This window comes from Dermacentor andersoni, chromosome 3 (genome assembly GCF_023375885.2).
Source record: "Dermacentor andersoni chromosome 3, qqDerAnde1_hic_scaffold, whole genome shotgun sequence".
Taxonomy (NCBI): domain Eukaryota; kingdom Metazoa; phylum Arthropoda; class Arachnida; order Ixodida; family Ixodidae; genus Dermacentor; species Dermacentor andersoni.
Window position 1 is genome coordinate 58,614,791 of NC_092816.1, and position 16,112 is coordinate 58,630,902.

General features: G+C 46.2%; 1 protein-coding gene across 6 annotated transcripts in view; it reads left to right on the plus strand.

Moving 5' to 3' along the window:
- Mi-2 (chromodomain-helicase-DNA-binding protein Mi-2 homolog) overlaps window positions 1-16,112 on the plus strand; it is a 74,456-nt gene that overhangs the window by 40,732 nt on the left and 17,612 nt on the right. For 3 of the 6 annotated variants that reach the window (XM_050195052.3, XM_050195085.3, XM_050195092.3), the window contains exons 20-26: window positions 1,057-1,291; window positions 2,014-2,391; window positions 5,525-5,566; window positions 7,593-7,693; window positions 12,458-12,549; window positions 14,129-14,315; window positions 15,583-15,765. In XM_050195052.3, coding sequence (XP_050051009.1) covers window positions 1,057-1,291; window positions 2,014-2,391; window positions 5,525-5,566; window positions 7,593-7,693; window positions 12,458-12,549; window positions 14,129-14,315; window positions 15,583-15,765 — 1,218 coding nt within the window. The remainder of the gene's footprint in view (window positions 1-1,056; window positions 1,292-2,013; window positions 2,392-5,524; window positions 5,567-7,592; window positions 7,694-12,457; window positions 12,550-14,128; window positions 14,316-15,582; window positions 15,766-16,112) is intronic. The other 3 variants (XM_050195068.3, XM_050195077.3, XM_050195059.3) reach the window with 3 other exon arrangements.

Genomic DNA, 16,112 nt, shown 5'->3' on the forward strand with positions numbered 1-16,112 from the left:
AACTGAAATTGAGCTGGTGGGCAACGTGGAAATACAGTGGCTGCAATGCCACCAGAGTGAACCATGCTGCTCACTTCGTGCTGCGTGCAGCAGAATATGGTAGCGCAATTTGGGTTATCGCGTATTAAAAGCTTGCAGTAGGCTCCCAGTAGCACTATGCCCCATAGGCTGTGAAACAGGTAGTTGAAGATGCATATCGCAATAGGGTTGGCGGCGATAGCTGTCAATGCGGCCTGTGACCACCCGCGAGGAGATTTGCTGGTACTGGAATAGAAAACTGAATGCATGCCGACATTTTGACCCAAGGTGGGCTTTTAAGTATTGGGGGGAAGCTGCTGCTGTAGCAGGCGGCTACTGTTCACGGTCATGCATGCCTCATGCCTTCTCTTGTTTACATGGGATCTAGCAGCCAGAAAATTTATTATACAATCGCAGTTTGGCAATGTACTGAACATTGGTGCCGGATATAGCTTATTCCGGGAATATATGAACCAGTAAAAGAGAAGTGTAACAGTATTGAGTAATTTGTTGTGTTCTCGATCGCAAACGTTGGGGATGGGAAATCGTACGTCACAGGATCGTATAAACGAGGTTCTACTGCAATATCTAGTTTTGACAAGGCGTTGTACACATGTATAGTATCTTATTCCTGTTCTATTCTTTGGCGTGTAACCTGAAAATGAAGACTGCTGTTCAGGCTAGGCATTGCAAACATAGCAGTGCATCGGTTTGTTTCAGGTTGTCAGTTCAAGTTGCCAAGAAAGTATTTCTTCTTTTCACAGAAAGCCTGATCCGCATACTTTAGAACACAGGTGTACCTCTCGTATATGTAGGCACTGATGACAGTAGATTCCGCATTCTGATATGTTAGCCATGATGATGCCTCATCAGACTCTTCTGAAAGAGGTATTACCTGTGTAAAGGGACCGTTAACTAGCGCGTGGATGTATGTCCTTGATGTTCGGCTTGCCATTGAGGAGATTGCCAAATGTTCACTTGATAGATAGATGCCCTAAGCCAGTGCTCTAACCTCTCTTTGTGGTGACAACAACGCAGGCGTTCAGCCGTGCTCACCGTATAGGCCAGGCCAACAAAGTAATGATCTACCGCTTCGTGACGCGTGCCTCAGTGGAGGAACGCATCACGCAAGTTGCCAAGAAAAAGATGATGTTGACTCACCTGGTAGTGCGACCGGGCATGGGCAGTCGCTCAAACACCATGTCCAAACAGGAACTGGATGACATTCTGCGTTTTGGCACTGAGGAACTCTTCAAGGACGACGAGGGCAAAGGTGAGCTCTCAATACCTGGTTGCGGTTGTCCTTCCCGCGCTCTGTCTTTTTGTATGCTTAAGTAGCACCTAAATTAAGCCTGGCTGAAGTGCACCAGTCTTTCTCAATCTGGTTGACCACTGTTTAGTGTCTTTGTTCGGTTACTAAGATATTGAACAAGTGTGTATCCTATGAAATCCGATTGATACATTTTCCAGGAGGTCTCCGAAGCGAAACTTTAAAGCTGGGAAGCCAAGAGTCTGCGATCTATGGGTCAAAAACGTACAAGTGCTGCGGCAGCCAGTAACTGAGAATATGTCAGCAAGGTCCTATTGCGTAGTGTATTACAGGGGTGTTGAATGCGCAGTGGGCCATTTGTGCATGTAGCGTCGTCTTCGTCAACGCGCAGTCATGTGTCATTGACAGCGCCGGGCTTCTTGCATGGCTCGAATCATGAGCAGCAAACAACACACTATCATTCTCGGCTGGGCTGGATGCTGTAGGTGCCACTGGGGTCGGCACTTTTTGCTCGTCGCCTTACCAACTAAATGTAGGGACGACGGCACTCCGGCGTCTGCCACCATAACATCGACCTGCATGCATCTGCGGAGTACTGTTAATTGCGACCAAACACTCTACTTCCTAGCTTCCTTGTCCTTGAGGAAAATTATGTGGTTTTTTGTCATCTGTATAACCCGAGAAATGTTTTGCCATTGTTCCATAATCGCGTCGCTGACGCGCAGAAGACACTATCCACTATGACGACAAGGCGGTGGAGGAGCTGCTGGACCGCACCAAGGAAGGGATCGAGCAGAAGGAGCTGTGGGCCAACGAGTACCTGGGCTCGTTCAAGGTGGCCGCCTACGTCACCAAGGAGGCCGAGCAGGAGGAGCCCGAGACCGAGGTGCTCAAGCAGGAGGCCGAGTCGGCCGACCCCGCATACTGGGAGAAGCTGCTCCGTCACCACTACGAGCAGCAGCAGGAGGACATGGCGCGCTCCCTTGGCAAGGGCAAGCGCGTCCGCAAGCAGGTCAACTACACGGACGCCATGGGCGCCCAGGACGATGCCACCTGGCAGGACAACCTGTCTGACTACAACTCGGACTTCTCTGTGCCCTCCGGTGCGTGTCATGCACCCTTATACTCTCTTGTCTCACTTTGGTTTGTTATGGATGAAGCTGTATGTTTTGTAAGCAGAGGGGCACTGTCCCAGCAACGCTGGAACACTTCGTGCCTATTTGTGCCTTTAAAGCCTTTATTTTTGCACGTTGATACCCACCATGGTTTCGTCCACAGCGGTTGCAGCAAACTACCATATAGACTTGTCTAGTGGCCGCACTTTTTTTTTTGTTCTCACAATTTTGGTGAGGTGCGGCCCTTACACAGGACCAAACCTTTTCGTCAAAATGGTGCCGGTGCAGCTTGACTTGTGCACACCCCGGCACCTCAGATGTACTATTGCATCAGAGGTCAATGCGCAGCTCACGCCATCTAGTAGCGGTATGCAGAAGTGCACAGCAAGCGAAATTTGTTGTGGGGTTCTCGTCCCGTACTCGTGGGACAAAAGAACGACAACACAGTAGTGCAAACAATCACAAGGGCATTTATTGCACCTTTCATAGATCAATGCCTGCTAGCCGAGTTGCTATCCACAAAACATGCCGATGGGCGCGCGACAAATCTGGGAAGTCCGACTCACTGCGACCGGATAGCGAGTGAATATGTTCGCCCCATGCTGGATCCCAACGCCTGGTCGTTCGCGTGTACGGTCACGCGATTGGTGGTGCGTTCGAAGGCGGCTCTGCGAGATGGTCTCGCAGAAGCATGGATCAGCGCACGCGCGGCACGTCCGTGTTGCTGTCCCGAACCAAAAAGGAAGCGCCTCTTCCTTTCCATGGCCAAGTAACCCCGCTGACAGGCGACGTTAGCAGCGCAACACTCGCGCCATCGCTCGTGCTGCGCCTCAACCAGATCGACTGCCGCGGGCACCAGGCCACGCGGCGAACCCGCACTGCAGGAGACAGGAGCTATGCGGGGAAACAAGATATCAGGGGACGTGTGAGAGTCGCGCATCCCCACATTGTCAATGCACACGTGCGGCATCAGGGTACTAAACGCGATTGCTCCTCCACTGAAATATTTTTCAAAATTTTTGGCTGCCAAGTTGGGGGTGCGGCCCTTATACGGGTGTGGCCCTTGCACAAGTCTATATGGTACTTTTGTTTTGAATCAGTGCGCGCATTGGTACCTTCAGTACCGCATATTCACCATCCATGATTGCATTGATAGCCACCGCAGTTATATGTCCAGTTGCTGCAGTAAACGGTAGTTTCGTCTTGACTTGGTGTGTGCATCAGCTGCATGCCTTCAAAACCGCGAGGTCCCTGCCCATCAACACGTCGAGAGTGGCCGCAGTTTTGTCCGCAGCGGTTGTAGTAAGCACTTCTTTCGTTTTGACTTGGTGTGTAGCTGTCGAGGATGAAGAGCACCGGCTACATTGCAATGGCCAGATGATCTGTTAGTGACCAGCTCAGTGGCGAAAAAATAGTCTGGATGTGCGTGTGGTAGTGAAAAGCATGTACAGTCGATGACCGATAATTCGGACTCCATGGGGAACATAAATAAGTGTGAACTTTCGAATGTCTGAACAAAAATGTATCCGAAAAGGATCACTTTGTTTACTCTGTAAAGCCCCTGTGCGAGGAACAAGTGGTCCTTGGTTGCACGTAAGCGGAAGTGCGCGCAGCAACCCAAGTGGGCCTGTATTTCTTCCAGTATTGAGTTGCGCTGTATGCCAGTGCAAGGACTGCTAAGGCTTGATTCAGATCTGCATGTGAAGGCTCCGAAGTACACGGCACATAATTATCCGAGTCAGAGTCCGGTGGGAGAACTTGCTCAATTATTTCGTCATCATTCAATTCAGCACACGACAAAGCTGCACTGTCGACCTCTGCAAAGCCTTCAAATGTAATGGCGGCAGGAGTAGGCACACCACAGCCTAGCAGGTCATCAGTGATGTACATCCGAATTTCAGCCCCTTGTGGTATGCGGCAGTTCAGCCTCATCAATTGTGTAGCCAGGCTCATTCGTACGGCGAGGGCACCCTTAATGCCATTTGACGCGGCCTGTCTATAACTTCGCGAGAAAGACTTCTTGGAGCTATCAGAGTGGCGTCTGGAACGCAAACTAAACGAACAAGCACAGCAATTAATCCGGAGTCCCTCTCCTACGGCGTGTCTCATAATTGTGGTTTTGGCACATAAAACCCCAGGGGGAGTGGGAAGGAAGTTCTAGCATTAACAAGTTTTTCATGCATACGGGTCCTGGCGATCACATTGGCAGTTCTCTTTGCCGTTTGCTGCATTGAACTAGAATCTTTGTCACTTAACTTTTGAAAACAACCATGTCTTGTGTTGTGAATTCCTAGTGCCAAGATGCGTAATCTTTGCAAACTTTTTATTTTATATCCCCTGCAGGCACTGTGTGATAAATTGTACATGCCAAGATAACGTGTCGAAGGAAAAGCAGTGATGAAAATAATATCTAAGAGATGTCGCACACATCTTGAGAACACTTCTGAGTGAACCTGAGCTGCAAGTTTGAGTAACGTGTGTAAATGTGCTTTTAGGTAGAACGAGCTGGAAGGCAGTTGAGTTGTTTGCTCTCAGTGTTGGAGTGCCGTCACGCAGCGCGTTCACTTTTGTTTGTTTTTCACAGTGTTCTGCACAGGGTAAGTAGCTGGATAGGTGCTTTTCAAGTATGATAGACTAAACATAATAACTGCCATGCATATTTGTTGAATGACATCGTTTTTTTTCTTTCATTACCTTGTTTTTTTTCTCCGGAGTCTCCTCAGCACAAGTGCTGCAAGGGGCATTCAAGAAGCAGCACGCACACGCAAGCAGCTGGTGGCACTCGCAGTGGAGCCGGGAGCACGGCTGTGGGCACAGAGGATCCGTGTTGTTGGGCTCAAAGCCGTTTGAAAAAAAAAAAAAAAGAAGAGAGATAATAGTACTGGGTCCTTGTCGTTAACTCTGGACGTCTGTGCGACGCCTTGCCACCCCAGGACATAGCCTTTACTCTTCCACCAGTGGCCCCGGAGGTGAGGGGGGGTGGGGGCTCGTGAATTGTCAGCAAGACACGGGTGACGTGGACCTCTGTGCCCCGCTGTTGTTTTGGCGCCTGCGCCTGCCAACTTCTCCTGGTGGTGTGCTTAAACCTGTTCTGTTGAACCCTGATTCTTACTTTCCATAGATGACAAAGAAGACGATGACGACTTCGAGGAAAAGAATGACGGTGAGTGTTCTGCCCCATCTGCATTCCTTTATGTCTGTGCCTGCATGTGCAGTTTTCGTTATATCTGCTTTTGCATGTGTTTGCGGTGAAGCTACAAGTGCTATCTATCCCGCGTGGCTCTCTATCCCGCGTGGCTATCTAATTTGTCCACCTCACCATTCCGGAACCATACCCTGTGATTATTGTTCGTTTAATCCGGACAGATTTTTAAGATATAGCATAGAGCACTTAGCTAGCTTTAGTCTGCTCTAGGTGGGTTATGTGAAGAGGTGACCATTACTTTCATGGCAAATTACAGTGCCTGAGTAGCTAATTAGATATGTTTGCTGATTAACCTCCCAATTGTTCACCTTAGGACACAAATTGCAATATACGCGTAGCTAAATAAGTGTTTGCTAATTAACTCTTTAATTGTTCGTTTGAGGAAACATGTTGAAATTGGAAACTTGAAGCCAAGCTTTGGTCAAGCCACACCTGCTTAGCAGAAATACCCAAGACTGGCACCACGTGTGAGATATCTGATCTTATTAACATGTGCTCTGCAGTACTTTGTCATTCCAATTAATACTTTTCCTAAAGTCTCCCTCTAGCAGTTAGATATTAACACGTGCTCTGCAGTACTTTGTCCATTCCAATCAATACTTTCCCTAAAGTCTCCCTCTAGCAGTTGGAGACTATACTCTGAAGTTGCGCCTCAGCACAAACTCACATTTACATATTATTTAATGCGGCATAAACAACACCGTGCCAAGCTTCATGTTGCACTGATGTTTGCGTATTTGCCATGAAGGTTGTACTGCATGTTGATAAAGCAGCTGTTGGGGGATATTTAGTTATGCATGCTAAATTTTTTTGAAAAAGAGAAACCGGGCTTTGCTGTCCATGTTGTTCCCTTTCTTGTGTGCCCTGGCGGGCAGCCTTTTACGACGCCCGTCAGCAGACAAGTTTGCTTGGCTTAATGCATGTCTGCCCCAAGATTAACTGCCACATCCTTGGACTATTCTTTCAGATGCTAACAACTGAATACTTTGTTGTGTGCAGCTTTACGCATGTGGAGGTTGATATGAAAGCAAAAATGTTTTTGTTAAGAGTGAACACAATTTTTTTTAAATCTCCTGTTGCTCATAGCACAATCACAATCCTTGAAGTGGAGTGCTCAAAGGGGTAGACATTACTTGCGCGATAAATTGAACTACATAATTAACTGATTAACAAACTTTCACAACTGGCTATGTTATGCCACAAATTGCAATTTATGAATTGTAGCTCTTGAGTTTGCAAGGCGGTAATTACCACTTGGAATGAATTCTGAGAATCATGCCAGTTTTGAGATACTATTAATTCTTGAAGAGTGCAACAGAAAACATTAGTGTTGCAGTTATTTTTATCCGGCTATGCATAAAAAGAAGTGTTGTAAAAAGAAACGTGTGGAGCAGCAGTGTGTTTAGCACAAGTTTGACAGCCTATATCTAAAAAAATTCTGTTCAGTCCAATGCAAGCTTCAACTGCTGCACTAGTGCAATGGCTTCGATATTGCAGTCGAGGTTGTGGGTTTTTAATCATGGGAGCTGAATCAAACTGATTGTGGGTCTGATTTACAGCTTTGGTACTGCACTGTTACGGTCGAGGTTGTGGGCTTGACCTTCGCTGTGGTGGCCACATTTCGATAGCAGCGAAATGCAAAAACGCTTGTGTACCTATATCTACATGTGTAAATTTAGGCCTCAAGCGGTCAGAATTAATTCCGAGCCGCCCACTACGGCATGCTTCATAATGAGATCGTAGTTTCGCCACATCTAACCCCAGCATTCTCCCTCATTTTTGAAATATATTGTGCTCCGTAAATACTCGACTGTTGCATCAGTGCCCGTGTGACATATGGATTTTGCATTCTTGTGCCTGTGGGGGTCCTTTGTTGCAACCCAATTAATGCTTAGCCAAATAATTCACAAACTCGCGTTTGTGCGGCACTTGCTGATGTCTTTTGCCCCCTTGTTTGCTGCCCACCTGTTGCGTGGGAGAACAGGCGGCGCGGGAGAGAAGTCGCGCAACCGCAAGAGCCGGGGCGGGAGTGAGAAGGACAGGCCTCTACCCCCGTTGCTGGCTCGTGTCGGAGGGAATATTGAGGTGAGTGCCACACATGTGCCTGCGATGTTTACTTCGTGCGGCAGTGTAAAATTGCAAGTCTGGCACAAGCCTTGTCTCCGCCTTAGTCTCCGCTTAAATTTTGCACTAGTTTATGTGTTCTGTTGAGTATGGACCATGGCATAGTTGTGTAGGGACATGGACATCGACCCCAAAAATTGAAGTTTGAAAGATCACAAGAGGTTTCGACCCTCTTTTGGCCACCATATTTGAGCCTTGTTCATAATGGTCAGAATGGTCAATGGAACGAATGCCTAATGTTCATTTAAGTCTTTTCTGAATTGTGCTAAGGTCAGAATTTTGTCCGTGGATTTCACATAAGAGTGCAGTTTGTTTTTCACTTCAGAGATGGGTGTATTGCATATAGTCATTTATTCGAGCTGGCTGGTTGTCTCCGGTAAGCACAATGGCACAATCTTCCAGTTTTGCCTCTCTCATTTGAGGTTTCCCCATTCAAGTTTCGTTTGCCCGCTATAGTAGTACGAGGCATGACCAAGCAAAACTCATTCTTTCAACATAATGTTTAGTGCTGCTCCAGGATTCCAATGATGGTGTGGACTGAGCGTAGTTAAAGTGCGGACAAATTGATGCAGACCCAAGTATGTGCTTGCTACCTCATTCTCCTCGCATGTGTAGTTCTTCAGCTTGTCCTAGCAAAATGAGTCTGTGTTTGTGGTTTTTGCTTTTCTTGCGGGAAGGCAGATGATGACTCCTTACTCATCCGACATGTCCACACTCCCCCAGGTAATATGCTAAAATGACTGGCATTGCCCACGAGTTTATGGACAGTGCTGCTTGTTGACGTGTGGACTACATAAACGATAATTGTTGCTGTCCTTGCGTTTTGTGCGAGGCGGGACGATCCAGGCTAAATGGGAATTGGGGCTGAGCAGCGTGCCCACTGATTCTAAAGGGAGCCTGGTACACAGATACGCATGCTCTTCGTCCTGTGACGAGATTCACAGATGTCTGATGCCTGTACGTGGGGTCAAATTTGACTGCTGTGCTGTCCGTTGATGTCATGTGCACGCAGTTTTGCTCATGAAACTGCCTATACCAGGTGTTCTATTTTCCTTTGTTTTTTTTTTTTAGAGACCATATAGAATTTTCGAAAATCTCCTGTGGTGGATGGCACAATTCCTGTCTTTGAACTAGATTGCTTGAAGAGGCGGACGTTACTTGAACAATAACTCTAAATGCATAATTGACTAGTGGGGATGTGCAAATGGTTGAATATACGGATATGAATAGAATACTTGTTAGTTAGAATAATCCAATTCACGAATCGAATATCTGCTTTGATTTTCCTAATATTCAGTATATCCGGTGAAAAAACCCGATTTGATCACACACACTCTCTGTCAGTACAAAGTTCGTCCAAGTGGACAGTACCGATCTAAACATAACACAACAATCGTGTGAACAGCAATCGGCCGACCAGTCTTCACCGATTACTTGAACTTGGAAACAGACATGCAGACATCGTGCATTAACGTGGAAGACCAAGTCACTGACCTGTAAGTGATAGCTGCGACGATAATCGGCCCACCCGTGCACTTGCTTTAACCCTTTCGCTGTCACTGACGTACCGGTACGTCATCGCGCTTCCCCCCCCACGGTGTCACTGACGTACCGGTACGTTCTCTATCGTGCGTTCAAAATTTCGCGCCTGAGCGCAAAAACAGGCGCTCCTGGATTGGCCACGCCATCTGTTGACTCTTTCTACAAGTTCGTATATTCGCTCCGATCTGTGTTAACCCATGTATTGAAGAGTACGGTGTGACTGCCACTCCCCACTTTCTCTTTGCTGAGTGGCGCGGTGGCTCCGCGTTCGCTGGATCATGCGTCGCGCGCCTGTGGTTATGGGTTCAAGGGTTGTTCTGTAATCTCCGCTGGTTTGAAGGTTTTTATTTTTCTTCTGTTGGTGTGCCTGCTACGGCGCGTCAAGTTCAGGCGCACGTGCCGTTGCCTCTCCAAGAAGAGTGACTCGATGGCTGCTTTCGCTCTCTCGCCGCACCCTCGCTTCCGACTTGCAGCAGTAAACGTAAAGCCCTTCGAACTTTGTTTAGCCTTTTTTCATCTCCCTCTGTCTTCTTGATCACGCAACGTCCCATTTCTCTCCGTTGCGCGGGTGACTGAAAGCGCATCCTCCCTGCGCGCGGTTACTTTCGGATGGCTCGGCGCGCGGGACGTTCGTCTGCTCATGGGAGCGGTGGCTGGATTCCGATTCAGAATATGAGCCGAGCTCGGATTCGGACTCGGGACAAAGTCGCTTGAGACGAAGAGGGTTCCGCATCGTCAGATTCGGATGTTGAACAGATTTTATAGTCAGGCTGATGATGATGATGATGATGTTTACTAACAACAGCTGCAGAACACTGAAATGTGCATATTGCATTGACTATGTTATTTGTATGCCAATCATAATCAAAAATAAATTGCTATGTTCATTCCCTGTTATGCTCGTTCCCTGAAACCAAGCCGACACTGGGGGTGCGTCACGGCCAGAAACGTCCGACAGCGAAAGGGTTAATGATACGATTCCTTGAATGTCGTCCGTTTCACTATTGCGAGACTCTGAGGTCTGCATGTACGGCCAGCAGTGTTTCTGGCGATGTGCCAAGCTCGTTATTTTCGCACAATGCCAGGAGTGCTGTCGGCTGTGTAATTCGGCGTGTCCAGTGCCAATATCTCGTGAAAGTGATGGCCCAAAAATACTGCGCCATGACTCTTGGCGCAGTGAACTACTGTGTCAGGCAATCTCATGTTAATGATTAGTTCGAGTAGTCCTGCTACACAGAAAATAAATGTGATATGTTACTTGTGGTGCACAGTTTTGTGGCGCTACAGGTAGCTGCCATGGGCCGCATTGCCACTATTGGGCAGGGCCAGCGGAGCTTGCACCTTTGCACCCCCTTTGCCTTCTCCCGCAAGTAGTGGAAATGAAAGGAGGGAATGCCGCTCATCGGTCCAATAACTACGTCTAACTTTGCTTATGCTTGAAGGAGCCGAAAAATTTTTGCGGCAGGAGATTTGTGAGACAACGTAATTTAATATAGTTATGGCATTCTATGATCAGTTGCAAAAGAGTTTCAGGGCCCCTTTAATATCTCTAAACTGGTGCCATCGTGAGAATTCGTTCCAAGTGCCTTGTGGACTCACCGTCTACATTTTGTAAATTGCAATATATGTCGTACACTAATCAGTTTAAAACTTGGTTAATAAATTTGGTTGATTAGTCGGTTATGTGCATATTTCGATTTCTCGTGCAATCAACTTGTGCCCCTTCGAGTAATCCAGCTCAACATCTGAAAATTGACCTGTCTGCCACAGGTGATTTTTGGAAATTCTATATAGTAAAAAAAAAAAAGACCTTGTGGAACAACAGTAGGTGAGCAAGGGGACTTGCCGAGCACAAATGCACTTGTCAGAACATTAGTGCAGCTCACTGTTTATTGCTCACTGTTTATTGCTCACTGTTTATTGCTCACTGCTTATTGCTCACTGCTTATTGCTCACTGCTTATTGCTCACTGCTTATTGTTCACTGCTTATTGCTCACTGTTTATTTCACACTGTTGTTCACCTACGAATGATCACTTTGTGCCCATCTTGCTGTGAACCTTTGTTGTGTAGGTAGCCTATAGAGCTAGTGTTTGCTGCAAAGGAAGTGCTATGGGATAGTAGGGCCACAGCAATTTTCCATAATTCATCACTTCACTAGAACTGTTGTCGATCACGGTTAGTTCAGGGTTACATGTGATGTCACTGTTTGCTAAGAGGAAAAAAGAAAGGGAGTATATGTGTATTATCTACGTGTTGCCTTGTATGAGTTAGCTGTAAATGCAAACCGTACCCCCTCTCCCCCCCCTCCTTAGTTTTTACTCCCAGGAATCGAAAGAGAAAAGCAAACAAAAGGTTTCTGGAACACGAGTTATGGCGGTTAAATGTACTTGTCTTACTGATGCTGTAGTCCGCATTGCTAGTTGCTGAGAAAACTTATGGCTTGCTGTTGGTGTTGTCTTCTGGAAAGCTTGCAAGCAGAGGCATAGTCAAAACAGAGTACTTCATGAATGCCTTGCGAATCTTGTTGGCTCGTAAGTCTGCACCGCACGCCGTGTACATAGAATGTCGCAGAGGCCAGCATGGCGTGCTCCATTCGTGTGGACTGTTTTTTCTGAGATGCTGAAGCTTGTCTCCACTGTGAGGTAACCTTGCGCTTTGGAGAACAGTATTGCCTCCCATTTGAGCTGTGCTGAGCTTGTAGTGGCTTTTTTGTTGCTTCGTGCACTTGACCACAGACCTTGCGAGTGATTGGTCACTTGTGCAAGGTGGCATCCTTATGCCTTTGGCTAGAAACTAACTCTAGAGTCAAACAAATGTTAAAGTGAATCGTGGCCGAATATGAGGCCCCTTTGACAAAGGTGCAACATAAGCATTATAGTTAAGCCTACCATCCCTAATTTAAATATATATATATTTGCTATAAAAGAACAAAATGAAGGTAGACATGCACATCAGTATACCATAAGTGTCAGTGACATCTGTGAGCAGCTCTTATGTCACGCTGTGTAGTGATGAGCTTGGTCATGTTCAGCCTTTGAAGCTAGCTGGCCACTTAAAGTATAGGCTTGTTCCACGCTTTCATGTGAGTGAATATTATTTTTCTTAATATTTTTGGCATTGTGCATACATTCAAGGCTCCCCTGGTGCATGCTTGGAGCTAAGCCATGCTTCTCTCTTGCAGGTCCTTGGGTTCAATGCTCGACAGAGGAAGGCATTCTTGAACGCTATTATGAGATATGGCATGCCTCCCCAGGATGCTTTTAACTCTCAATGGTGAGTTAATAATGGTTGAAGGTGCTAAAGGCTGGTATAGCAGACTTCCGTATATCTGACCCTGACCGGACTGCTGAAATTGATTGAAATATCCGTCTGGTCAAATTAAACAAGATAAAGAAAGAAACACAAGAGAACACTGCTGATTCATTTGGCAGTACTATTAGCCCTATTTTAATGTGCCCCCGAATCAAACGTGCACCCATGTTCTGTGTATCCAAAGTATAAAACTAACATAGAAATGACATTAAAGCTCCTAAACAAAGCAGAAATGTAACACACATCTGATTTTTTTTTAGCAAGAAAAATAGGCAAGTGTTGCAAAATGGCAGCCCCTTTCCTGAAGTCAGCTTCACCGCAAGACAGTTGTGTGATGCGGTAAAGCATACGAATGCCATAAAGGCAATTTTGGTTTAGTGCTCAATTACACTGAGGCAATTCTCAGGCCAATTTTTCTGAAAAAACAAAAAAAATTCATATGTTAAAATTAATAAATACTAGACATTGCGAGCTACTGTTATTGCTTGAAAATCTCCCTAGTGGAGCCCGAAAATAGGCGTTTTTGACAGGAGATGACATGTTCAATCATTCACTGACCCCTAAGGTCCACCAAGACAGATGCTGCCACTAGAGGGATCTCTGTTGGCTTCTGTCAGGCACATGCATGCTGACTGGTCAAGTTTGATTGATCCAGTGAATGCCAATTTTAGGATCAAACTGAAAATTTGGGCCCATGGAAATGCACGGGTGCCGGTCGGTACCTTTGGTCAGGATCCAATTAACCGGAGTTGAATTCAACAGAATGAACCTGTTGGCATCTAACTGCAGTGACATCTACTGCAGCATCTTGCTTTGTTCGTGCTTCATCCGGTTTGCTCATCTTTTGTTGCTGACACAGATCTATATGACAGCAGAAGCAGGTAGCCTTTCACTGCTGCAATATTATGTGCAAGTTTTACACATGGCACTGGTCCACGTGCTCGGAACTTGCCAGGAGTTTGCGTTGTGATGATAGGTGCACAGTCTGCCATGTTGTTTCAAGATGTAAGGAGGGGCAAGAGAACGAATGGCAGCCAGGTAGTTGTGTTTTGTAGCTCAGCCCTCAACAAATGCTTTCCTTAGCATGATCGTCTAACAATGCAACAAATAGGATAAGTTTCGGAAGAAGGCAACATGCGCTTGGATTGTGTGTGTAGAGTCCGACAAATGGTTGTTGTCGGACTCCACATTAGGCACTTCATGGCACTGTAGATAAAGTTTTCAACGAATCCAAGCCTTACTGGTTTTTTTTTTTTCTTCCTCTAGGCTCCAAGTAGACCTTCTCGTTATGTACTATGCCTCTTTTCTTTGTCCTTGTCATGACCCATCCTTTCCCAGTGTAATGTAGCTGGCTGGAGGGATGCACCTCAGGTTGACCTTTCTGCCTGTGTTATCAAACTTTCCTCTCTCCTGTGAAACTTGTCCCCTTATTGGTCACCTTGATTAAAAACCAGCTGGCTGACTAACAAACCCTAACTGTTGGCCTAACCACTTGCACACAATCACAGAAGAGGCCGCCCTTTATTCAATCCCTGCCCAGGCTGGTAAGAGACCTGCGTGGCAAGTCCGAGAAGAACTTCAAGGCGTACGTGTCGTTGTTCATGCGGCACTTGTGTGAACCTGGTGTTGACAACGCAGAGACATTTGCTGACGGCGTCCCTCGGGAAGGGTTGAGCAGGCAGCACGTGCTGACGCGGATCGGGGTCATGAGCCTCATCCGCAAAAAGGTGTGTGAGCTGTGGACTTTGCATCTATCTTTGCTCAGAGTAAGATCTGCCTACCCCAAAAAAATAAAGTGCCTAGCAGGAATGTCCCTTGTTTGTGGTCTGGAGCGCATACATGAGAACAGCTCTGCCTTGCTTCATAATGCTATGTGGTGCAGCTGTTGTTGATGTGCATGTCCGTTCTGCCTCTTCATCTTGCACTTCAAATTTGATCCTTCGTGGTTTTTCAAAAAGCGGGGAAATGCACTTGCACATTTCATTGTTTAGTAGCTTTTGTGAATGTTTTATTTGCGTTGAAGAAAAATGACCTGATGCATTCTTCTGCAAGAAGTGGCGCTTGTCATCGCGAAATGCTGTAGCTGTGTTTCCATGGTTAGGTTACATGTACAGTTAAATCTTGACATAAACTTAAATATAATGAAATTCTTTATATAGTGAAGTATTTACATTTTATAACTTCTTGTCCATAGAACACCATGTATTTTGAACCTCAGTATAGCAAAGTGTGTTTAATACACAGTTATCCACGTTTATACACGAAAGGGAGTGGGGGGCAGGTTGGCAGGCATCTCCTTCTTCAAAGCTGCCATGGTTGTGCATGGCTGTCAGGTGGCTGAACACATACGCAGCCCGCACGCCCTGTTATAGATGTAGTCTGCTGCGTGTGTGAAGGCTGGGTGAGCTGAGAGAGCGTGGCATCATGCGCTGTCTTCCTGGGGTTCTGAAAGCTCTGGAGGTTGCATAATCTTGAGTTTTTGGAGACGTGTCGAAGCGAGAGGCAGACTACCCACTGCCGTCGCTCTTCATTACAGCATCGTCCCACTGCAGGCAACACTATTAGCCGTCGGGATGGAACGTGGACGCAAAAGCGTCACTTGCTTGAAAACCGTTTCTTTCGTTGCAGACACAAATTCAACAAAATGAATTTTTTGCTTATCCAAATTCGTTTGACTCCAGTAGCGCGATAAATTTGGAAAATCTTGCGACCCCTTCCATGTAAGAAAAATCCATCAGCAACTGTACCTATCTGCATAAAAGGTCGACTTTTAATATAACGAAATTGCGATGAAGTAAATTGCCTGTTTTACTGACTTCATTATATAGATGGTTTAACTGTACTTGCTATGTTTGGAATTCAGTTCTGATTATTTTGTCCAGCTGATAAATTTCCATGCTGCAATCCTTGGATGCACTGTACTTGGCATCTGACTGCGTCGTAACTATTATCCCTTACCGAGTAATTTGTGCCAAATGCTGTCTTTATGCACAGGTGCAAGAGTTTGAGCACATCAATGGTAGCTACAGCATCTTGCCCGAGGAACTTGGCTTGGATAAAAAGAACGCTGAGGCAACGGCTGACGGAGCGGCCTCTTCTGAGGACAAGGACAAGAAGCCATCTGTGGATGAGAACAAGGACAAGGATGCAGCACCCAAGGACAAGGAAGGCTCTGAGGTGCTTTTTCCTGTCTTCGTATATATTTCATTGCACGCTGGGCCAAGTGTAAAAAGTGACTTTTAGAGTTTGTTCTTGCATACCTTTACCTAAAGTGAGCTCACCTCGTCTTTATAGACTTTTTTTGTTTATGAAATCTCCTACAGGGCAGCTCCATGCATCGTTTGGTGGGTGATTTTTCACAGGACTATCTGTACTTACCTGACCTGAGAAATTTTGACAAAGCCTTATTTGTTTTAATTTGTCAAGCTCAGAGTCGTGCAGAAAAGAGCATATGAACCTAGACCCAAGACAAGATGCTTTTCTAATCTGTGTCCTGTTGCTTTAGTGTCAAATAAAGACAAAAA